A 24,271-nucleotide genomic window follows, 5' to 3' on the forward strand; every position below is an offset into this window, starting at 1 on the left:
TTGCATTTAAATTAAGGTCAAGACCCTCTACTGTGTGAATGAAAAGGTCCCTTTTGCCTCCAGCTGCCCAATGTTCAAATCCATCACCTGTGAGAGTCACCTACCAGCAGGTCCGCCATTTTCTCCAGCATGTTGGACCAATGCAGCCTAAACGTCTGGTCTCCCCAAGAACTGACAAAGTAGACACAGGGCTTCTTGGAGTCAAAAGGCAAATAGTTGTAATTCCTGTGAAAACAGGTTAGGTCTTGAAGTTAGTTGGCAATTGGTATTTTTCAGGCAATTCCAGCCACATGTTCATGTTTTGTATGGTCTTTGTGGGGTGGGGAAGGGTGGTGACAAAACAATCAAATTATTCACTGTGTTCTAATTGGGGACCCATGAACAATAAACAATGAACAGATATATGGCTACAATGGAAAGGTACTAACAACTACCGCCATCAGACGCAGGACAAAGCCTAGAGCTGAGCACCAGGGGGCAGGGTTTATCAAGCAAGCCTTCTTCAAGGAGGAACTTCTCTTTCCAGATTAGAGGAGAGGAGAGGAAGGGAGGGGAGGGGGGGGGGAGGAGAGGAGAGGGGGGGAGGGGAGGGGAGGGGAGGAGAGGAGAGGAGAGGAGAGAGAAAAACCAACATTTTCATTTTAATGTCTGTAAGCTATCCACTGTGTGAAAATAAATTGAGATAACAGACGTGAATGAAATTGCTATAAAACTGTAAGAGCATAATATATTATTAATTAGGATGAAGAATCTAAACTGCAGCAACCATATGGCCATCCATCCATCCATCCATGCATCCATCTGTCCATCCATCCATGCATGCATGCATTCATGCATTCATCTACCCATGCATCCACCCATCCACCCATGCATGCATCTATGCATTCATGCATCCATCCACCCGTCATCCATCCATCCATCCATGAATCAAATATGTACTATTTCCAGGCCATGGTGCTGATAATGCAGGTTACCTACTTGGCTAAGAAGGGATAAGAGGGATAGCAAAGTAGCCAGATGGGGAGATGTGGAGCCAAAGGAAGTGTTTAAGGGTGGCAGTTGGATATGCTTAAATGCTGATGAGAATAAGACAGCTAACAGTGGGAGATCGAAGACACAAAACAAGGAACTAATTTGTCGGTTTTGGCTCCCAGGGAGGAAAGGGATGGGGTAAGGCAGGTAAGGTGGGAGAAGTGTGGCAAAAAGTTGATGTTCCCTAAGGGCAGCTATATTCTTTTTTTTTTTTTAATTTTTTTAATGTTTATTTACTTTTGAGACAGAGAGAGCATTATTGGGGGAGGGGAAGAGAGAGAACACACAGAATCCGAAGCAGGCTCCAGGCTCTGAGCTGTCAGCACAGAGCCTGACGCAGAGCCCAAACCCACAGTCTGCAAGATCATGACCTGAGCCGAAGTCGGACCCTTAACAACCGAGGCACCCAGGCGCCCCACGGCAGCTATATTCTTGACTAGGTTTTCCCCAAGCCCCTCTAATTTTCCCAGAAACATCTGGGACCGCAAAAAGAGAAATGTGACAGGAAGGCCAAGGCAAAGTTCTCAAAATGGGCAGGGTGAGACATGTGGCCTGATAAACATGGACAGGGTTTGGAGTCACACACCCATAGAGGCAGACAGAGGAGAGACCAAGGGAGAGAAAGCTGTTTCCATCCCAAAAAGCTGAAGAGGACTCCAGCCTGAAAGAATGGATGGTTGTTCTTTTTAGCTGTCCAACCCAAATTTCCTCTGCAGACCATAAAAGTAGCAAAGGTGTCCGGTGTCTCTTCTGTAGAAGATAAACCAGCAGGTGTCCATTTAGAAGAGAAGCCAAATTAGTTCTTGGCTGAGACTGGGGTTGTTATTACAGCAGGAGAACAAAAAATAAATAAATTAAAAAGTTAGAAATTAAAATGCTTTCATCTCCTTTAAAATTACTGCACCGAGAATCCTACAAAATACATTCTCACCCAGATTTTGTCCTTTGTTCCAAGGTTTCTGTGGCTCAGATTATTTTGTGCTAATGATGTTCAGGGCCTTCTCCTCTTTGATTCCCAGAGTCCTCCTAGTCTTACTGGGTCTGGGACTGCGATGCTGTGGTCTCTGGCAAACAGTACAGATGGAGCACAGCAGATGGGAGGGCACCATGAGGGCACCGTGCTGCCAGTGGAAAGAGAAGGCTGCCAGTTTGAATGGCTGCTCTGACACCAGACCAGGCTTGTGACTTTGGGCAAGGGTAGCCTTAGAGCCCTGAGAAGGAGATGATGAACTGCCATGGGATGTCCTGTGCTCTCGTCTCATTCCTGAACTCCAGCCTAATACATAAATTGTAGGTGAATGCATGTGCTTTCTAAAACTGGAAAGCCCAGACCAAACACAAGGAGTTTAATTTACTTTAATGAAAGCAACACACAAATCAACTGCGTGACCATGTGCATGTGCAAGCATGTGTGTGTGCATGCACATATGGGTGTGGTATAGACACAGGATCTTTCAATTTAGCTACTGCCACCCTGGTTTGCCACTAGGTAGGCAGAGCCTCAATATAGTGACTGAGGAATATTTCTGAGAGACGGAAAGCCCAGGAAACGTCAGCATGATTCATTTGGGTCTCCTTGATCCCGCTGGCCAGCACTAATATAAAGTCCATCCAAGGGTGCCTTGAGACTTCTCATCTCCTCCCAAACCATTCTCACATTAGATCTCCTGACATTCTCACCCATAGTCACCAATGGTCTAGTTCAACAAGGTGGGGAGGTTTTTACTGCCTGGTTCCAGTGAAAGGATGCAGAGTGCCTCTGAGTATTTCAGATCACTCATTGATCTCCTCAGTTCTGAGAATAGACAGAGAAGCCATCAACGGCCATCTCAAGTTTGGGATCCTCGTTGCTGTATGGAAAGGAGGGTTTACAACTAACTATGCCTGCCAGAGAGCAAAAAAACATCCCAAAGAAGGTGGTCCATGGGAGGGACAGGATTTAGAAAATATAGGGCACACTTAAAAATGAGGGGATGAATAATTAAGATTATTTTTACTTTTGTCCCAAATACTCTCTTTTCACTGCTTAAACCCCTTCTCACCTTTTAGGATGTCACCTTTTCTATGCCCTTTTTCAACTCCTCACCTCCTCCCCAGGGAAAGTAAGTTACCTGCCTCCTCTCTCTGCCTCCATAGTACCTTGTAGCAAACCCAGGTATAGTAATTCCTTAACTCATTCCAAAACATTTATGAAGATTTACTGTGTTCCAGGCTTTAGAAAGGAGCAGATACACAGGTAAATAAGACACGGTCCCTGCCCTCAGAGTGTCCACAGTCTAATAGGGAGACAGACAAGTAAAAACACCTTAATGCAATGTGATTGGTGCTTGGTGGAAGGAGTCTAGAAATCCAAATCAGACTTGGGATTCAGGGAAGGGAATGTGGGCTTCACCTTGAAGGGTAACGGGAGCCAACAGTTCTGAGGAGAGGGCTTATTGCCTGGCAGAGGGAAGACCATCCTCACAGGCCCAGAAGCAGCAAACAGCAGGACACATTTGGAGAACCATCAGAGACATAGTGTGACCGGAGGAAAGGCGGAGTTTGGGGCGTGACTGGAGACGGTGGTAGAGAAGTAGATGGGGATTGAAGCAACAAGCTGTGGCCTCTGAAAATAACCCTGAAAGCCACAGGCAGCCAATGAATGATGTCAGTTCAGGGAGTAACTGGCTCTGACAGAGAGTCTGGTGAATTTCTTGAAGATCCAAGCCAGGTTGGAGATTTTTAGGATAATCCGGGTCAAAGATGCCAATGGCCAAAATTAAAGAGATGACAATCGATACGAGAAATACTTGAGAGCCAAACTTTACCAGACTTCATTGCTGACTAGATGCGGGAAGGAAGGGGAAGAGGACAGCTGGTAACTTTCTGATTGGTGGTTCAGAGGACTCAGAGAGTGGGATGACCAGTCCATGAGATGGGAAAGATAGGAAGAGCAGCCAAGTTGTCTGGGAAGGCCATGAGCCTGGTGAACAACTTTGGGACACCCAAGTGGAGGGTGTCTGGATCTGATGCTCAGGGAAGAGGGCCATCTGGGGAAATGCACGTGGAGTCCTTGTGATCCTGACAGTGCTCGGAAAGCCGTGTCTAGGTCGGGAAGAGCAGAGAGAGTGATGAACGCCAGCAATGTTCCAATCTCCTCACGGGCAAAGGCGGGGGGGGGGGGGGTACTATGTTCTCTCAGGAGAACCCGATGAGATCCTAAAGCTCTTCCTCATGGCCCAAGGCTCAGAACACAGAAGACTCTCGCTGTGTGTGACTTCCCCTTCCTCTCACAAATCACTTGGTTGGTGCTTGACACCACTTTCTTCCAACAGAATTCTAGAATTTTACTTCTCTTTGCATGCTGAAAGTTTATGTGGGTTAAAGATCAGTGAGTGTGCATGGAGATGCCCCAGCTGCTTTCTGAAATGGTCTTTTTTTTTTTTGGTGGCTGACAGTTGTTTTTTGAGTTCTTCAGTCTGACTGTGGCAGAAACAAGATAAGAAATGATGTATCCAATAATCCCACTGAGTTGAGTTTACATAATAACACAGAGCTCATGGGGGCGCCTGGATGACTCAGTCGGTTGAGCATCTGACTTTGGCTCAGGTCATGATCTCGCGGTCTGTGAGTTCAAGCCCCGTGTCCGGCTCTGTGCTGACAGCTCAGAGCCTGGAGCCTGTTTCAGATTCTGTGTCTCCCTCTCTCTCTGACCCTCCCCTGTTCATGCTCTGTCTCTCTCTCTCTCTCTCTCTCTGTCAAAAATAAATATACATAATAGCACAGAGTTCAGATGAGTATAGTAACTGTTAACAGGATTTGGATTGAAATGTTAAATTCTGACCTTCCTACCTGGTTATGCTTCACAGTTATAGATAGGACAGTCATCATCATCATTGTCCTGCCCTTAGATGAATTACCTGGATGTAGCATTTGGAGAGTTGTCAACATGTCACGAAAGATTCAGTACAGTGACACTGACCATGTTGCCCTTGCCTGTGCCTTGCTCCCATAAAATAAAAATGATGTTTCTGATCTTAGGGAAGAACTGAATCAAACAGCCCCAGAAACAGGTCGGACTCCCACTGTCAGAACCCTGGATGCTCTGCACTGCTGTGTCCCCTACCTGTTCCCTTCTGTCACAAGTGGCTTCTCTGGGTGAGTGGTGGAGACCACAGGGATGGCACCATTATGGGCTGCACCCCCTTCTCCTTCATGCAGCAATGGGAGGATGTCTTCTTGAGCTGATTCTGCTGACTTCTTCTTACTCCCATGATGGGACCCTCCATCAAGCAGGTTCCCAAAATTACCTATAGAGGCAGCAGCAAGGGGAGAGAGACCAGGTATCAACAAGCAGAATCAGGCTACTTGGCCTAGGGGATCCACGGTCATATCCTTGCAGGGCAGAGAAGTAAGATCTCAGTATGAAGGTGGGAAGAATGACAGTCAGACCAAACAAATGAGATTGACAATGACGATGGGCCATCACCTTCATCCATCTTATGTTCTCTTTTGCAAAAACTACTCAAGTCACAAGTTACCTGGATTCCATCTCCACTTCCTTCTGCTCCTGTAAAGGAGACGCTCCCAATATGAATCAAGCCATTCTCTAATAGAATGCTCTTTCTTGGAAAGGTTTTCCCAGATGTGCATCAACCCAGGAAGAGCTTTGGGAGTTACAATAAAAGCAACTACAATATGCACAGGACTTGGCATGTATTAACTCACTGTACTCTTGCAATAGCTCTATGAGGAATTATTATTCCCATTTTATAGATGAAGAAACTGAGACTCAGAGAAATTAAGTGAGCCTAGGCGTAATGGAACCAAGATTAGTAATCCAAGTCTGTCTGAATCCAAACTATACTCTTAGTCCTTTTATTAAAGTATGAAAATAAATCCATCCCTTACATATTGACGCTAGAGTAAACGAAGAATTACTCATTTCTTTCTGAGGTGCAAACTTCCACCAGAATTCTATCAGCTCCATGTCAGACACTAGCTCATTTATTCAAGAAATAGGTATAAAGTCAATGCCATGTGCCAAGCACCGCATGTATCTGTACTTACCAATAGAAACTTCAAAGCTAATGGGTTTATCTCCAATCCTCCGGTCAATCATGGTAGCTTCAAAAAATGCTCCAAAGAGTAAAAATTCCTCATATTTTTCTGGTATAATCTATAGAAAGAAAAAAATATTATACAGGCCTGGATCTATTTTTTTATTACCAATAAGCTGAATTAGTGATGTTAACTGGTCCAGGGTGATTTGTAGGCATTTCAGGCATTTTCTGAATGTCAATGTTAGCCTGAAATGGCACATCATTTCCCTACTGATCAGACAGGCAGGAACCAGGACCTACAAATCACACATCCAAATCCAGCCATTTATCTAGAATGATGTAATCTCAACCTTCTGAGCTCCTACCTTGCGATTAAAATCTTTTTTTTTTTTTTTTATTTTAAAGGCAAAGGTCGGTATGTGCATCTTTCTGTGGTGCTATTGTTAAAACACAGGTCTGAAATCACCTTCAGGTGAACAGCCGTTTAGAAAACAAACAGAGTCACAGGATCAGAACTTCACACTGGAGCATCTTTTTATGGATTATACAGGATGACAACATACATTATGTTTTTTCCTCTTCAGAACCTCGAGAGGTCAAAATCTGGATCATTCCCATTTTATAGGTAAGGAAACTGAGGAGACTAAACTTAAGGTTAGGTTTAGTGACTTTCCCAAGTATTCCGATCACAGACCCAATGCGCTTGGGGCTCCGACATGTGCTAACCCAACGCCTTGGTGCTGCTCAAAGACAGACCTTACTCCCCAAACAACACAAGCCCAAACGAAAGAGACAGGAGGGCTAGGTACTTGCGCGAGCATCAGCCAATCCAGTGCCTCCAGGACGAGCTATCAGCACTGCAATTCCCGGCATGAGGGTGCTCAGTCCCGGGATCACAGCTGCTTTTACACTGAAAAGGGCTTTAGAGTTCATCTGATCCAACTGCCTTCTATCCAAATAAACTAAAGCTCAGAGAGACTAAGGGGCTTCCCCAGGTCACACAGCAAGTTAAAGCCAGCCAAGATTTGAGGTCTGGTCTCCACCAAGACTGCCCTCAAGGAGCCTACATTGTGGAAGAGAGGACCATGACAGGTCACAAGACAGGAGTCATGCCAAGGTAACCACACTGTCTGGAGATGACCCCTGTTGATGCGGAACAAGCTGATGGTTCAGGGAGCAGATGTAGCTAAGACACAGCATCACGTTTCTGAGCAAAGAGGCTGGATGTAGTGCCGTACGGTCGGGGCTTCCTGGTTTCGCAGCTGGATTGGTTACGTTCCATGGAAAAACCAGTAAGGTTCATCCAAGGAAAAGAAGCAGTTGTGGCTTTAGAGCTGAAGAGCCCCATTCAGTCAAGAGCCCTGAGCCCTGTCCCACAGAGAGCCAACAGGTCTCAAAGGGTGATCCTTCCTTCACACAGGAGCCTCCTTGCTGTTGGGCTTAGGAGGAAATGTTTCTACTGACCAGAAAATGTTGGACAGGGTGGGGGCCCCATGTTGGATCTTAGTCACAAAGCACACACCCCTCCCACCTGCCGCCACTGTATCCACTGGCTATAATAGAGCCACATATCTCACCTTCCTGGGGCCAAGTTTACCCGCTGGGAGGAGGTTAAAAAGGATTTGGAGACCTGGTGGGAACGTAAGCCACGCAGACTGGAAAAGGGATGGCAGCCTCCTTAGCCAGATGAACCCTTCTTCAAATCCCAGTGCTGCTACTTCCTAGCTGGTTGACTTCAGGCAAGTCATGTCCACTCCCTGGGTGTCATTTTCCCTGTCTGTGAAACCAACTTTGTCATAGGACCTACAGAGGCAGAAATGAGACCATCCACATGGAGCACCTTGTATAAAGCCTATACACACAAACGCCACAAAAATGGCACTCGTGGTATGTCGACAGACAGAATTCATCTCTTTCTTTTTTTAATTTTTTTTTAACGTTTCTTTATTTTTGAGACAGAGAGAGACAGAGCATGAACGGGGGAGGGTCAGAGAGAGAGGGGGACGCAGAATCGGAAACAGGCTCCAGGCTCTGAGCTGTCGGCACAGAGCCCGACGCGGGGCTCGAACTCACGGACCGTGAGATCATGACCTGAGCCGAAGTCGGCTGCTCAACCGACTGAGCCACCCAGGCGCCCCCAGAATTCATCTCTTAATCCAACCATCCTTCCAGGTCTAACTCAAACGGTCCTTTCTTTTGGAAGCATACCTTGATTCCTGAGCTGGAAAAAATGATGACGGTCATGTTTACTGAGCTCTTAGTACGTGTCAAATGTGGTATTAAGACTTTTACCTACTATCTCATATAATTCTCATAACCACCCTAAGAGGGAGATGCTTTTATTCTACTTGCGTAAATAGGAGGACAATGCAGTCTGAAAGGTTAAAATATCTGCTCAAAGTTACCAAATATGCCTAATATTTATTGAGCACTTACTACGTGCCAGGCTGTGTTCTTAGAACTTTGCATATGTTAAATCATTAAATCCTCACTGAGCCTAGGAAGTAGAGGTTATTATCGGAAATAAGCAGAAGGAGCTTAAGTCACTTGCCCGAAGATTCAGAGGCGATGTTTCTCCAGAGGTTGCGCCACTCGGCCACATCTAAAATCCAGCTGTCTTGCTTGGGAACCCAGCATTTTAATTATTATACTTCACTCACTCCAGGAAATAACAGCACTTTACCTGTAGCTCATTATTGCACCTATCACTTTTTATTTCCTGTACATTTATTTTGTATATCTTACCTCCCCTTCGGTATCATAATTTCCATGGAGTCAGACTCTACATGTATTCCTACCAACATTGAGGATGATGTTTAAACAAGAAGCTACTCAGTACGTGTTTACACAATTTAGAAAAATGAGCACATCATCTGTTAGATTAGCTATGCTCTGTGAAAGCTTGGCATAGGGAGATAAGCTTTGATGATAGTGATGAGGGTAAGTTGGAAAAACCAGAATCATGGGATCTCATTTGTCCAGGTACGCAATGAGAGCGTGGCTGCAGCAAGGGAGAGAAGAGCTCAGGACCCTGGTGAGCTAAACAAGAAGATGATATAAGAAGGTGACCTCACCATGTTGGTAAGGTGAGCTCTGGGCTATTGAGGCTCTGGGGAAGGTAGAAACCCAATATTGTAGTTTTAAAATAGGTCCACAAATTCTTGGAAAATCCTCCCCTCAAAAGATGGAGCCCAATTCACCTCCCTAATTCCCCTGTGGGCTGGGCTTAAGTGACTCATTTCTAACAATTAGAATGTGTCATACGTATCAGTGTGTGGCTTCTAGGGATTTTGTCATAAAAGACATTGAAGTTTCTGCCTTGCTGTCTCTTGGATCACCTGCTCCACTCAAGGGGAAGCCAGCTGCCATGAAGACACTAAGCACTTAATGAAGGGTCCATGTGGTGAGGAACTGAGGCCTCCTGCCAACAGCCAACAAGGAACCAAGTCCTCCTGCCAACAGCCACGTGAGTGCGCCATCTTGGAAGTAGATCCTGCAGCTCCAGTCAAGCTGTCAGATGACCGCAGCCCCTGCCAACATCTTGATTGAAACCTCATGAAAAATTCGGAGCCAGAACCACCAAGTTAAGGTATTCCCAAACTCCTCATCCGCAGAGAAAATAAATGTTTGTTTTAAGTTGCTAAATTTGGGGGTGATTGTTATATAGTGAAAGGTAACTAATAAACCCAGCAAGAAACTGACCACGAACAAGAAGCAAAGATGAAAAGAGAAGGAAGGAAAAGTAAGGGTTTGAATGAGACCTGAATTTCTCTTCCCTACCTCCTTCTACACAACAGCCAAGATGGGCCCTTGGCCTTGTAGAAAATGTACACTCTATGAGAATTCCCAGATGCCCTTGCTTTCAGCTAGAATTTTTTTTCAGGTGGTATTAGCAAAATATCTTCAAGATATTGACTTGGGTTGAGAAAATCTTCTATTAGGCCCTTCCTACTTGGCAATTTCTATTTAGAAAAGAATGGCCGGTCTCTCAACAGTAGGAAAGATTGCCACGGCGTCAGATACAGGGGATATTGGCATGGGTGGCTACTTAAGGTACCCACAGTTTCTGGCCAAGTCCAAAAAATGTCATTTCCAAAGTTTCCATATACTCTGAAAAAATACACATAAATACAATCACATCAAGGCAATGTCAATCTTAAACACAACAACCTGACAGTACACATTTACAAAGAATATTTCCCAATATACAAGTTCATAAGGGAGAACAGGAGAGGTCCACGAAATACCCAAAGTAAGTCCAAACAACAGGGTAGAGAGCTCTAAATAGCTGCCCACTTGTAGTGGGAACAAACCATAGAAACACTGGTCACAGCAACAGCAAATGTATTGCCTGCCTACCATGTATGCGCAAAGAACCCTGCTGACCATTTTACAGGCACTCCCTCATTTACCCCCAGGAGATGACTATCACAGAGAGACTATTACTACCGCATTGTGGTGATGAGAAAACTGAAACATTGAGAGGTGCTACTAACAGAGCCATGAATAGAACCAATATCCAAGATTTCCAACTCTGGGCTCCAACCTCTCCCCCACACTGTATCTTAAGATGTATTGGATCCCAAGGGGCGCCTGGGTGGCGCAGTCGGTTAAGCGTCCGACTTCAGCCAGGTCACGATCTCGCGGTCTGTGAGTTCGGGCCCCGCGTCAGGCTCTGGGCTGATGGCTCGGAGCCTGGAGCCTGTTTCAGATTCTGTGTCTCCCTCTCTCTCTGCCCCTCCCCCGTTCATGCTCTGTCTCTCTCTGTCCCAAAAATAAATAAAAAACGTTGGGAAAAAAAAAAAAAAAAGAAGATGTATTGGATCCCAGCAGTAAAAATAAGCGGCTCTACCAGGGCTAAGCCGACCCAGACCAGCCATCGCCTCTCTTCCCCACCCAAAGTGAGTGTCCGGTTGACCTGAGAGATACACCCCCAGAGGTAGATCATCCAAGTTGAGAGCTGGAATCTACTCACTTCTGCTACTGACAAAACACAAGTTCCTTCATTTGCTTAACCAAAAATTACTCTTACTAATCTAAACAGTTGAGGGGATATTCACAGTTAGTATTCATCTTGGTGACCCAGATCTCTTTCACATCATACAGAAGCAGGCTGGAAAAAATGCTAACATGCTTAATATTGAGTAATACACAGAAATAAGCATTCCTTTGAATTGTGATTCCCGCCCCCCCCCCCCATCAGGCTTGGGCAGGGCAATAGGTTTCTCAAGTTCTTGTATCCCAACTTGTCACCCACTCTTCCTCTTCTTCATTCCCTATCCCACAATGCCTCACAACCAGAGCATATGCTATTCTAACAAACTGAACAAAATGAGGCCATGTGTGGAGCTCAGTCCATCTCCCCACCACCTACTTCCACCAGGTCTCCTAGAACACTTTTATTTCCCTTTCCTTTGGTTCCCATTGGAATCTGTGTGTTGGGGGGACACTGGAGGAACTTATGATGAGCAGATGACTGGGACGTGTCAGGAAGAGGCAGCGGATTGCAGAAGGAGACCTGCGCATGCCTTTGGGGGCCCATGGGAACAGCTGGCCGGTGATGCTTCCACTCTGGGCTCACCTCACAGGGGCAGTGCTCAGACCTACCTCAGGGGGTGCATCGAAAGTTTCCACCTCGACCTCTGTTGAGTTGGTCTTGTCTGAAGCCTGCTGGGATTTTCCACCATCGGTCTTATCATCCTTGTCTTTACTGGAGCCTTTGGAAGACTTGGAGTCTTTGTCCTTAGAAGATGACTTGAGCTCCTTGAATGCCTTGGAAAACTTAGATTCCTGTGCCCCTCCTGAGAGGATCTCCACAGCAATTTCCACCAAGATTCTGCCCCTGAACGACACACCTTCTCCAAAGCCTTCATTCAGTTCCTGGTAGTCATCCATCAGACTGTGGTTCCTGGGTGAGCCATACAGATTAATCCAGGCAGGTCCAAAGGTTGGTAGAAAGCCTACAAAAACCAAGCTTTAGTTGCCCGGTAAAGCAAGTTGATTATTTCTTGCTTTATGAACATTGTGCATGCCTGTGTAGAATGTAAAATATACAGAAAAGACAAGAGAAAATATTTATAGAATATCCCATCCCCAAAAGAGCCACAATTGCCATTTTGCTATATTTGCTGTATTTCTTTCTAGTCCTTGCATGCACATGTTTACACGTGTTCACAGCTGTAATGATACTATGAATGCCCACATGCATCGCTGTCGGTTCATTCACTCATCTAATATTTATTGACTCCTAACATGTGCCGGGCACTGTGTGGGTGCTAAACACACAGCCCAGTGGAGAAGAGAGCAAAAAGGAATATTAAATGGTAAATATTTGTAAGTGCTAAGAAAGAGATTTACATTGCGTTTCAAGAACACATAAAACAGGCTGATGAGGCATGGAGAGGAGTCAGGCAGAGAGAGAGATTTTATCCCAAAGAAGGGTCAATTTTAAGAAGCAGAGATATTGTGTTAAAAGGGATAAAAAGATTTTATGGCCCCTGATGTCTAATTTTGAAAACACTTTTATACCTGTCTTTGAATACCATCAAGATGTTCCTGGAAAGTTGGAGTAAAACATGTTAACGTCGAGTTGAGAAATTCTGAAGGTGGGCAGGATGTGTGTTCTGCATAAAACAATCCCATGGCAAACCCTTCCAGGATATGGAGACTTAAACAATGGGTATTTATTGAGGCTCTTCTATGGTGTCACACTGTGACTGGCAAAAAAAAAAAACATGTAAATCTTGTCTTCTGCTTAAGCTAAGCCTTCAGTATATACGTGCATATATACACATACACAGACATATATGTGCGTAAGTATATTTATCAATTAACACAGATTTGTAATGCAGAGAAAGACTGCCTTGGGATTTTAAGTATGGAGGGGTTTGGGGAGATATTTAGAAAGTTATCACCGGCTAATTTAGGTTTTGCAAATAAAGAGTAGAAGTCCTTTCTCCTGACTGATGAATTAGCTGGGACTCTCTATTCCCTCCCTGGCTCTCTGAATGCACAGTCAGCAGCACCTTCCTGCAATACTCCTGACCATGCGCTCCTATCACTGAGCTGGAGGCACGGTATTTTTGGACCATTTAAACATGTTAAAACCATTCTTAGCGTAGGGTTCCATACTGACCACACGGAGCTAGCTTGGCATTCTCTCTCTTCCTCTCCCCGACCTGTTCGCCACCCCTCCCCAACTTGGGCATGCCTCTCTCTCTCTCTCCCTCTCTCAAAATAACTAATCTTAAAATATCATAAGGTTGGAATCCTGGGAAGATGGCGGCGTAGGAGGACGCTGGGCTCACCGCGTGTCCTGCTGATCACTTAGATTCCACCTACACCTGCCTAAATAACCCAGAAAACCGCCAGAAGACTAGCAGAACGGAGTCTCCAGAGCCAAGCGCAGACGAGAGGCCCATGGAAGAGGGTGCACGCTACACGGACTGGTGGGAGGGAGCCGGGGCGGAGGGGCGGCGGCCAAGCAGAGCCCCCGAGTTTGGATTGCAAAAGCGGAGGGGCCGAATGGAGTATGTTCCGACAGCAAGCGGGACTTGACATCTGGAAGGTTATAAGCTAACAGCTCTGCTCAGAGAACGGGAGGGCTGGGGGACAACGGGAGGGAGAGTTGCTGAGCCCCTGGACGACAGAGCTCAGTTTGTCGGGGAACAAAGGCGCTCGCCAGCGCCACCTCCCTCGCCCATCCCTCAGCCAAAAGCCCAAAGGGAACCAGTTCCTGCCAGGGAACTTGCTTGCACCACGCAAACACCCAAAGTTGTGCTTCTGCGGATCCATCCCTCCGGCGGGTCTGACTCCCTCCCGGCCGCAGAGCCCCTCCTGAAGCGGATCTCCAAAGGAAAAGCGAGCTGAGCCTGCCCCTCCCACCCTCGTGCACCTTGCCGATCCACCCCAGCTAATATCCCAGATCCCCAGCACCACAAGCCTGGCAGTGTGCAAGTAGCCCAGACGGGCCACGCCACCCCACAGTGAATCCCGCCCCTAGGAGAGGGGAAGAGAAGGCACACGCCAGTCTGACTGTGGCCCCAGCGGTGGGCTGGGGGCAGACATCAGGTCTGACTGCGGCCCCGCCCACCAACTCCAGTTATACACCACAGCACAGGGGAAGTGCCCCGCAGTCCCGCACCACTCCAGTGACTAGCCAAAACGACGAAACGGAAGAATTCCCCTCAGAAAAACGTCCAGGAAATAACAACAGCTAACGAATTGATCAAAAATGATTTAAACAATATAACAGAAAGTGAGTTTAGAATAATAGTCATTAAATTAATCACTGGGCTTGAATACTGTATAAAGGACAGCAGACAATCTCTTGCTACAGAGATCAAGGGACTAAGGAACAGCCAGGAGGAGCTAAAAAATGCTATCAACGAGTTGCAAAATAAAATGGAGACAACTACAGCTTGGATTGAAGAGGTAGAGGAGAGAATAGGTGAACTAGAAGATAAAATTATGGAAAAAGAAGAAGCTGAGAAAAAGATAAAAAAATCCAGGAGTATGAGGGGAAAATTAGAGAACTAAGTGATACACTAAAGAGAAATAATCTATGCATAATTGGTATTCCAGAGGAGAAAGAGAGAGGGAAAGGTGCTGAAGGTGTACTTGAAGAAATAATAGCTGAGAACTTCCCTGATCTGGGGAAGGAAAAAGGCATTGAAATCCAAGAGGCACAGAGAACTCCCTTCAGACGTAACTTGAATCGATCTTCTGCACGACATATCATAGTGAAACTGGCAAAATACAAGGATAAAGAGAAATTTCTGAAAGCAGCTAGAGATGAACGTGCTCTAACATATAAAGGGAGACCTATAAGACTCGTGACTGATCTCTCTACTGAAACTTGGCAGGCCAGAAAGGATTGGCAGGAGATCTTCAATGTGTTGAACAGAAAAAAAATATACAGCCAAGAATCCTTTATCCAGCAAGTCTGTCATTTAGAATAGAAGGAGAGATAAAGGTCTTCCCAAACAAAAACTGAAGGAATTTGTCACCACTAAACCAGCCCTACAAGAGATCCTACGGGGGATCCTGTGAGACAAAGTACCAGAGACATCGCTACAAGCATGAAACCTACGGACATCACAATGACTCTAAACCCATATCTTTCTATAATAACACTGAATGTAAATGGACTAAATGCGCCAACCAAAAGACATAGGGTATCAGAATGGATAAAAAAACAAGACCCATCTATTTGCTGTCTACAAGAGACTCATTTTAGACCTGAGGACACCTTCAGATTGAGAGTGAAGGGATGGAGAATTATTTATCATGCCACTGGAAGTCAAAAGAAAGCTGGAGTAGCCATACTTATATCAGACAAACTAGACTTTAAATTAAAGGCTGTAACAAGAGATGAAGAAGGGCATTATATAATAATTACAGGGTCTATCCATCAGGAAGAGCTAACAATTATAAATGTCTATGCGCCGAATACCGGAGCCCCCAGATATATAAAACAATTACTCATAAACATAAGCAACCTTATTGATAAGAATGCGGTAATTGCAGGGGACTTTAACACTCCACTTACAGAAATGGATAGATCATCTAGACACACGGTCAATAAAGAAACAAGGGCCCTGAATGATACATTGGATCAGATGGACTTGACAGATATATTTAGAACTCTGCATCCCAAAGCAACAGAATATACTTTTTTCTCGAGTGCACTTGGAACATTCTCCAAGATAGATCACATACTGGGTCACAAAACAGCCCTTCATAAGTTTACAAGAATTGAAATCATACCATGCATACTTTCAGACCACAATGCTATGAAGCTTGAAATCAACCACAGGAAAAAGTCTGGAAAACCTCCAAAAGCATGGAGGTTAAAGAACACCCTACTAACGAATGAGTGGGTCAACCAGGCAATTAGAGAAGAAATTAAAAAATATGTGGAAACAAACGAAAATGAAAATACAACAATCCAAATGCTTTGGGACACAGCAAAGGCAGTCCTGAGAGGAAAATACCTTGCAATCCAGGCCTATCTCAAGAAACAAGAAAAATCCCAAATACAAAATCTAACAGCACACCTAAAGGAAATAGAAGCAGAACAGCAAAGACAGCCTAAATCCAGCAGAGGAAGAGAAATAATAAAGATCAGAGCAGAAATAAACAATATAGAATCTAAAAAAACTATATAGCAGATCAACAAAACCAAAAGTTGGTTTTTTGAAAAAATAAACAAAATTGATAAACCTCTTGCCAGGCTTCTCAAAAAGAAAAGGGAGATGACCCAAATAGATAAAATCATGAATGAAAATGGAATGATTACAACCAATCCCTCAGAGATACAAGCAATTATCAGGGAATACTATGAAAAATTATATGCCAACAAACTGGACAACCTGGAAGAAATGGACAAATTCCTAAACACCCACACGCTTCCAAAACTCAATCAGGAAGAAATAGAAAGCTTGAACAGACCTATAACCAGCGAAGAAATTGAATCAGTCATCAAAAATTTCCCAACAAATAAGAGTCCAGGACCAGATGGCTTCCCAGGGGAGTTCTACCAGACGTTTAAAGCAGAGATAATACCTATCCTTCTCAAGCTATTCCAAGAAATAGAAAGGGAAGGAAAACTTCCAGACTCATTCTATAAAGCCAGTATTACTTTCATTCCTAAACCAGACAGAGACCCAGTAAAAAAAGAGAACTACAGGCCAATATCCCTGATGAATATGGATGCAAAAATTCTCAATAAGATACTAGCAAATCGAATTCAACAGCATACAAAAAAAATTATTCACCATGATCAAGTGGGATTCATTCCTGGGATGCAGGGCTGGTTCAACATTCGCAAATCAATCAATGTGATACATCACATTAATAAAAGAAAAGTTAAGAACCATATGATCCTGTCAATTGATGCAGAAAAGGCCTTTGATAAAATTCAGCAATCTTTCTTAATAAAAACCCTCGAGAAAGTCGGGATAAAAGGAACATACTTAAAGATCATAAAAGCCATTTCTGAAAAGCCCACAGGTAACATCATCCTCAATGGGGAAAAACTGAGAGCTTTTTCCCTGAGATCAGGAACACAACAGGGATGTCCACTCTCACTGCTGTTGTTTAACATAGTGTTGGAAGTTCTAGCATCAGCAATCAGACAACAAAAGGAAATCAAAGGCATCAAAATTGGCAAAGATGAAGTCAAGCCTTCACTTTTTGCAGATGACATGATATTATACATGGAAAATCCGATAGACTCCACCAGAAGTCTGCTAGAACTGATACATGAATTTAGCAAAGTTGCAGGATACAAAATCAATGTACAGAAATCAGTTGCATTCTTATACACTAACAATGAAGCAACAGAAAGACAAATAAAGGAACTGATCCCATTCACAATTGCACCAAGAAGCATAAAATACCTAGAAATAAATCTAACCAAAGATGTAAAAGATCTGTATGCTGAAAACTATAGAAAGCTTATGAAGGAAATTGAAGAAGATACAAAGAAATGGAGAAACATTCCATGCTCATGGATTGGAAGAATAAATATTGTCAAAATGTCAATACTACCCAAAGCTATCTACACATTCAGTGCAATCCCAATCAAAATTGCACCAGCATTCTTCTCGAAACTAGAACAAGCAATCCTAAAATTCATATGGAACCACAAAAGGCCCCGAATAGCCAAAGTAATTTTGAAGAAGACCAAAGCAGGAGGCATCACAATCCCAGACTTTAGCCTCTACTACAAAGCTATAATCATCAAGACAGCACGGTATTGGCAAAAAACAGACACATAGACCAATGGAATAGAATAGAAACCCCAGAACTAGACCCACAAACGTACGGCCAACTAATCTTTGACAAAGCAGGAAAGAACATCCAATGGAAAAAAGACAGTCTCTTTAACAAATGGTGCTGGGAGAACTGGACAGCAACATACAGAAGATTGAAACTAGGCCACTTTCTCACACCATTCACAAAAATAAACTCAAAATGGATAAAGGACCTGAATGTGAGACAGGAAACCATCAAAACCCTAGAGGTGAAAGCAGGAAAAGACCTCTCTGACCTCAGCCGTAGCAATTTCTTACTTGACACATCCCCAAAGGCAAAGGAATTAAAAGAAAAAATGAACTACTGGGACCTTACAAAGATAAAAAGCTTCTGCACAGCAAAGGAAACAACCAACAAAACGAAAAGGCAACCAATGGAATGGGAAAAGATATTTGCAAATGACATATCGGACAAAGGGCTAGTATCCAAAATCTATAAAGAGCTCACCAAACTCCACACCCTAAAAACAAATAGCCCAGTGAAGAAATGGGCAAAAAACATGAATAGACACTTCTCTAAAGAAGACATCCAGATGGCCAACAGGCACATGAAAAGATGCTCAACATCACTCCTCATCCGGGAAATACAAATCAAAACCACACTCAGATATCACCTCACGCCGTCAGAGTGGCCAAAATGAACAAATCAGGAGACTATAGATGCTGGCAAGGATGTGGAGAAACAGGAACCCTCTTGCACTGTTGGTGGGAATGCAAATTGGTGCAGCCACTCTGGAAAACAGTGTGGAGGTTCCTCAAAAAATTATAAATAGACCTACCCTATGACCCAGCAATAGCACTGCTAGGAATTTACCCAAGGGATACAGGAGTACTGATGCATAGGGGCACTTGTACCCCAATGTTTATAGCAGCACTCTCAACAATAGCCAAATTATGGAAAGAACCTAAATGTCCATCAACTGATGAATGGATAAAGAAATTGTGGTTTATATACACAATGGAGTACTACGTGGCAATGAGAAAGAATGAAATATGGCCCTTTGTAGCAACATGTATGGAACTGGAGAGTGTGATGCTAAGTGAAATAAGCCATACAGAGAAAGACAGATACCATATGGTTTCACTCTTATGTGGATCCTGAGAAACTTAACAGAAACCCATGGGGGGAGGGGAAGGAAAAAAAAAGAGGTTAGAGTGGGAGAGAGCCAAAGTATAAGAGACTCTTAAAAACTGAGAACAAACTGAGGGTTGATGGGGGGTGGGAGGGAGGGGAGGGTGGGTGATGGGTATTGAGGAGGGCACCTTTTGGGATGAGCACTGGGTGTTGTATGGAAACCAATTTGACAATAAACTTCATATGTTGAAAAAAAAAACATTCTTAGCTTGTGAGCCATACAAAGATATTTGGCAGGCTGGATGTGGCCCATGGACCATAGCCTGTCAACATCTGATCTAATCTAAACCCTTCATTTTTCATTTAAGATACCTAAGGCCCAAAGAGAGGGAGTGACTCCTCAAGGCCACACAGCAATGTTCGTGGAAGACCTGGGACCAGGACCAAGCCTCCTGGCTCCCACAGCCCGGCTCGACCTACTGCCCTAAACCCAAACCACAAACCACACAGAGCTTACAAGTGCCTACCACACTGCCTGCTCCAATCCTCTTGTTTTAACGATGAGGGCTTCAAACCAATTATTTTGTGGCCTCATTTCCAAGTCAGACAGATGAGGCTTTACCTCTATCTCCATCCTGTTCACTGGAGATTTTCTTCAGGTCGATGAAATGGGTGGCCAATGCAACATCATTCACGCTGCCTTCATCCCACACCTGGAGTTTTACCCTCCGACACAAAGGAGGGAACATTTCCTTGAAGACCACCTGTTCGTGCCACACAGGATCAGCACAGTTCTTCTGCACTGTAGTTCGCCCCTAAAAACAAAGCGAGCAGGATGTGAGCTGTTGAAGGAAATGAAAGATGTCACTGACCTGACCTGACTTCAAGCCAACTGGCAAACCAAGTTGCCAGACATAATGAACCTGCTTCCACCCGATACCCATGGAAATATGTTGTACCCAGGAACATTATAGTAGCCTCCCCTTACCCACGGGGGAATGGATTCCAAGACACCAGTGGATGCCTGAACCCACAGACAGAACCTGAGATGCACTCTTTTTCCTTTATGTACATACCTATGATAAAGTTTAATTTATAAATAAGGCACGGTAAGGGATTACCAACAATAACTGGTAATAAAATAGAACAATTAAAACAATATACCCTAATAAAAGTTACCATAGATCTTAGCAACTTCAGCGTATGATTTCTTTCCTTTTAGTATTAAGTCAAGAACTTTCAACTTTCGCTTAAACACTTTATAGCTTCTCTTTGGTGTATCCGAATTGCCAGGATCACTGTTCCTGCATCCAAGGGCCATTATTAAGTAATATAAGGCTATTTGACCTCAAGTACTGCCATAACACCACAGTGGACCTGATAACCTGGCCAGCTACTAAGTGACCAACAATAGTGTGGATACACTGGACAAAGGGATGATTCACATCTGGGTAGGATGGGGCAGGATAGCGCGAAATTTCAACACGATATTTGGAACAGTGTGCAATTTCAAACTCATTGATCATTTATTTCTGGAATTTTCCGTTTAATAATTTCAGGCCATGGTAGACCATGGGTAACTGAAACCACAGAAAGCAAAACCACAGATAAGGGAGGAATACTGTGCTGACGTCCTACCCCGCACCAGACACCATGCCAGGCATCAGGGACAAAGGGAATAATGGTGGGTCCTGCCCTCTGGAAGTCCTTGTAATCACAAGATTACAAGATCAAGCCAACATGCATGTTATGAACATAACTTGTTCCATGCATCTCTAGGAATGCAGCAGATATAGTTAGACCCTGAGTTTGTGTCTTAGAAAAAGGCTTTTATAAGGGCTTTGTGCACTTCCCCCATCTGGACCTCAGTTTCCTCATCATAAAAATGGAGGTGATGTTCTATAGGACTGTCAAGGGGTTCAGGTAAAAAATACTCCAGTGTTCACCCTGCCAAGAGGAGGGTTAGGGTAGCATATATTGTAAGGATAGAGACACCATATGTGCCAGCTGAAGCTTCAATGTCCAGCCAACAAGGATTAAGCTGTGACCATGTGCTTAGGCCCTGGTACTTCCAATGGCTCTTGAGTAGGGAACAACAGAGAACAGAGATGTCCAGGCTTACAGAGGACAAGGACTACTTGGGAAGCCTGGGGAGCAGGTTGGGAGGCAGATGGCAATGCTACAGAGCCTGGGTAACAGCTCGAAGAATAGCCAGAGGTGAGGAAGGAGGTCTGTCTGCCTAGGCCCTAAATCATAATACCCCATAGTTCCTCTCTATGATCTCAAATAGAGAGTAAGTGGGTCACCCTCTCACTTACCTGCCACATGATTCAATGCCTTTTGTGACAAGCTTTCTCTCGCAGGGCACTTCCTAATTTTTATTTTAACTTAATTTCATTTGACTAGAAATGTCCTGGGGAAAGAGTGGAGTTCTGGCCTGGGTTTGCCGTTGTTGGTGACGATGTTTCCTTACCATCTGCCCAGCAAAGGAGACCTCCACAAAGGGGTCCACAAGGTCCTTATTGTCACCCACAAATGCTTTGGTGACGTTCGCCATGATGCTGGAGTTCATTTTAGGCAACCCCTCTGCTTTGTAGAGTCTCACATAGAATCTGGCCCAGGGTCTCTCTGATGGAAACCCTTGAGGGATCAAGAGGTTCCTTGAGGGGGAACAAAAACAAAAAATAAAAAGCTCTCTCACTTGAAAGAACAGAAAAAGTGGAAGCAATCTGGACGTAGAAAGAAGGATCCTGATATAGGAGAAAATACTGAAAAGATCAGGATTCATCGCTAAAATGAGTTTTCTTTGTGGTGTAAGTGGCAGCAAAGGATATGAAAACAGTGAAAGCAAACTCATTCCAGTCCTCAAATTATAGAGTAAACACCATCTTCCACACCACACCTTAAAAGAAGTGCATTAAGTCTTCCCATTTCATAAACCAGTGGTTGAAAGTATAATTCCTTCAAAGAAAAATCAACCAAATCCAGATAAATAGGATAAACTCAAGAACAGTTTATCTCTATGGGGAGACAGGCTGTCCTTGTCCTAGAAGCTGATCTCCCAAAGGCTAGTGACACTGCTGATAAGACACATCTTGGTGCCTCTGAGAGAGTAGAATCCCAGGTGGACAAGGCACGAATTTGGCAATTCTCATGTACCCACCAGGAAAGGGAGGGAGGGAGGGGAAAGACAGATCAACTTCGGGCATATCATTCATTTGTCTTGAGTGGCCCCGGATAGACCCGCCTCACTTTTCTATTTGCTCCTCGGCATCGGAGGTTTTGGGGTTGGTCTTTAAGATGTCGCCTCTCCCAGTCACGCTGATGTCACACTTCAGGTACCCCTTCATGCCCGTCCTGATGTCGCCAGGGTCTGTGAGCAGGGCCCACTTGTCACAGAACTGATGACCTGTAAAAGCATCCTGACAGCTCAGATACCCTGCACGGCTGGACCCAGCAGGTGCAGCCAGTTCCATCCCACACGCAAGGCCTCCCAAGCTCTGTTCCCTGGAGGGGGCAGCTCATCAGGGTATTCCCCAGCCTCGTGCTGCCTCCTTCCGCTCCTCCCCTCCTTCCCTCCTCTCCTTTTGTTCCCACCTTCTTCTCTGTCTTTCTCTCCAACCTGCCACAGGTATTTGGAAAGCCTCCAACCCAGTGCTAATTGCCTGGACAGGTTCCTAGCTCTGACAGGCTATGAACGGCTATGACAGGACATGAATGGAGTAGAGAAGTCAGTACTATTTCACAGGCTGTAAATGTGACTCGTGGATCTTTTTGTTTGGCCTACACTGTCAATCCAAACTTTAATATCTCTTACAAAATCTAGACTTCTGGCTTATCTGAAAAAAACTGTTAGATCTGCCAATACAGAATGCACATTTCCACATGTCAGCAGGTGGTAAAGGAGCTGAGTAGCCACTGTGGGTTGTGAGCCCTCCTGTTCCCCACAGCCTGAAGCACCCCTTAACATATTAACCCACTGCACTCTACCCAAGGCCTGGCCCCCTGGGCTCATGTGAGTTGCAACTACTTTTGAAGAGAAGGGGCCTCGTAAGAAAAGATCTGTATTTGTTGATGGCCCAGTTACTTATCCACTCCTGACCTTGGACAAATTACCTGCCTTCTCTGAGTTTCACTTTCTATAAATCAGGGATAAGAATTATCATAGCAAATCCTTATATGGCATGCAACAACCCCAGAAAGGAGGCACTATTTTTATCTTCATTTTCTCAGATGAGGAAACTGAGATGCAGAGAAGTCAAGTCATTTGCCCAATGTTGGACAACCAGAAACAGCAGGGTGGTATTTGAAGCCAAGCCATCTGGCTCCATAGGGGTGCCTACATGGCTCAGTCATTTAAGCGTCCAACTTTGGCTCAGATCGTGATCTCGCAGTTCGTGGGTTCGAGCCCCGCATCAGGCTCTGTGCTGACAGCTCAGAGCCTGAAGCCTGCTTCAGATTCTGTGTCTCCCTCTCTTCCTCTCTCTCTGTCCCTCCCCTGCTCACGCTCCATCTCTGTCTCCCAAAAGTGAATAAACGTTAAAAAAAAAAAAGTTGAAGCTATGTCATCTGGCTCCAGAGTCCAAATGTGGAACTCCTGTGTGTCACCTTTCCTGTGTCTGCCTCACAGCAGTAAATGAGATCGAATTTGTTGGCGGGAGAACTGTTCAGAAATGTGGACATAAAAGACAATTTTGCAATTAGACTGTGAACTTTGAGGAAAAGAGCCAGGTGTTGCTCCAATTGTGTAATTGGTGTTGATACTGTTGAATGAATGGGTCAGTGTCATACTGTTGAATGAATGGGTCAGTGGACGGGCAAATGAATGAGTTGACCTCCGGGTGCGGTAAACTGGAGATGAGTAAGGGAGAGATGGGGAAGCGACGCTTTCTTACCAGGTTGGTTGTACACAGTCCCCAGGTCTACTTTGAAGGAACCGATCAGTATGCTTCCTATCAGCTTGTGGTGAAAGACCTGAGGAGAGATGGAGCAGTGAGTCCAGCCGCACTAGATTTCTCTTTGAGGATAAATCTGTGAAATGGGTTCGTGATACCTCAGCGAGGATTCTAGACCTTGACACTTGTCTGGCCTTCACTCATCTGGAGCACAATGACATTTGGTCATCAAGTGAAAAGGGCAGCCGGAAGTTATCTCACCTGTACCTGTTCCTCCTGGCAGGTTTTCAGCTAGCAAAGGACATCTAACAAATCTCACTGTCTTGAAAAGTATTTTTTAAGCCAAAGTAAGCTCTAGTACAACCCATCTGTGCCTATTGAAACTCTACCCATCCTTCAATGTCTAGA

The 24,271-nt window shown here is 44.6% G+C and overlaps 1 protein-coding gene across 1 annotated transcript in view; it reads right to left on the reverse strand.

The window, feature by feature from the left end:
• Positions 1 to 24,271, reverse strand: part of FER1L6 (fer-1 like family member 6) — a 140,637-nt gene that overhangs the window by 102,103 nt on the left and 14,263 nt on the right. The window contains exons 6-13 of the mRNA XM_049633507.1: positions 23,864 to 23,942; positions 22,221 to 22,377; positions 21,442 to 21,628; positions 19,591 to 19,783; positions 11,682 to 12,034; positions 6,082 to 6,190; positions 5,138 to 5,321; positions 105 to 225 (exon numbers count right to left, since the gene is read on the reverse strand). Of these exons, the coding sequence (XP_049489464.1) occupies positions 105 to 225; positions 5,138 to 5,321; positions 6,082 to 6,190; positions 11,682 to 12,034; positions 19,591 to 19,783; positions 21,442 to 21,628; positions 22,221 to 22,377; positions 23,864 to 23,942 (1,383 nt within the window). The remainder of the gene's footprint in view (positions 1 to 104; positions 226 to 5,137; positions 5,322 to 6,081; positions 6,191 to 11,681; positions 12,035 to 19,590; positions 19,784 to 21,441; positions 21,629 to 22,220; positions 22,378 to 23,863; positions 23,943 to 24,271) is intronic.

The sequence above is a fragment of the Panthera uncia genome, chromosome F2 (genome assembly GCF_023721935.1).
Source record: "Panthera uncia isolate 11264 chromosome F2, Puncia_PCG_1.0, whole genome shotgun sequence".
Classification (NCBI taxonomy): domain Eukaryota; kingdom Metazoa; phylum Chordata; class Mammalia; order Carnivora; family Felidae; genus Panthera; species Panthera uncia.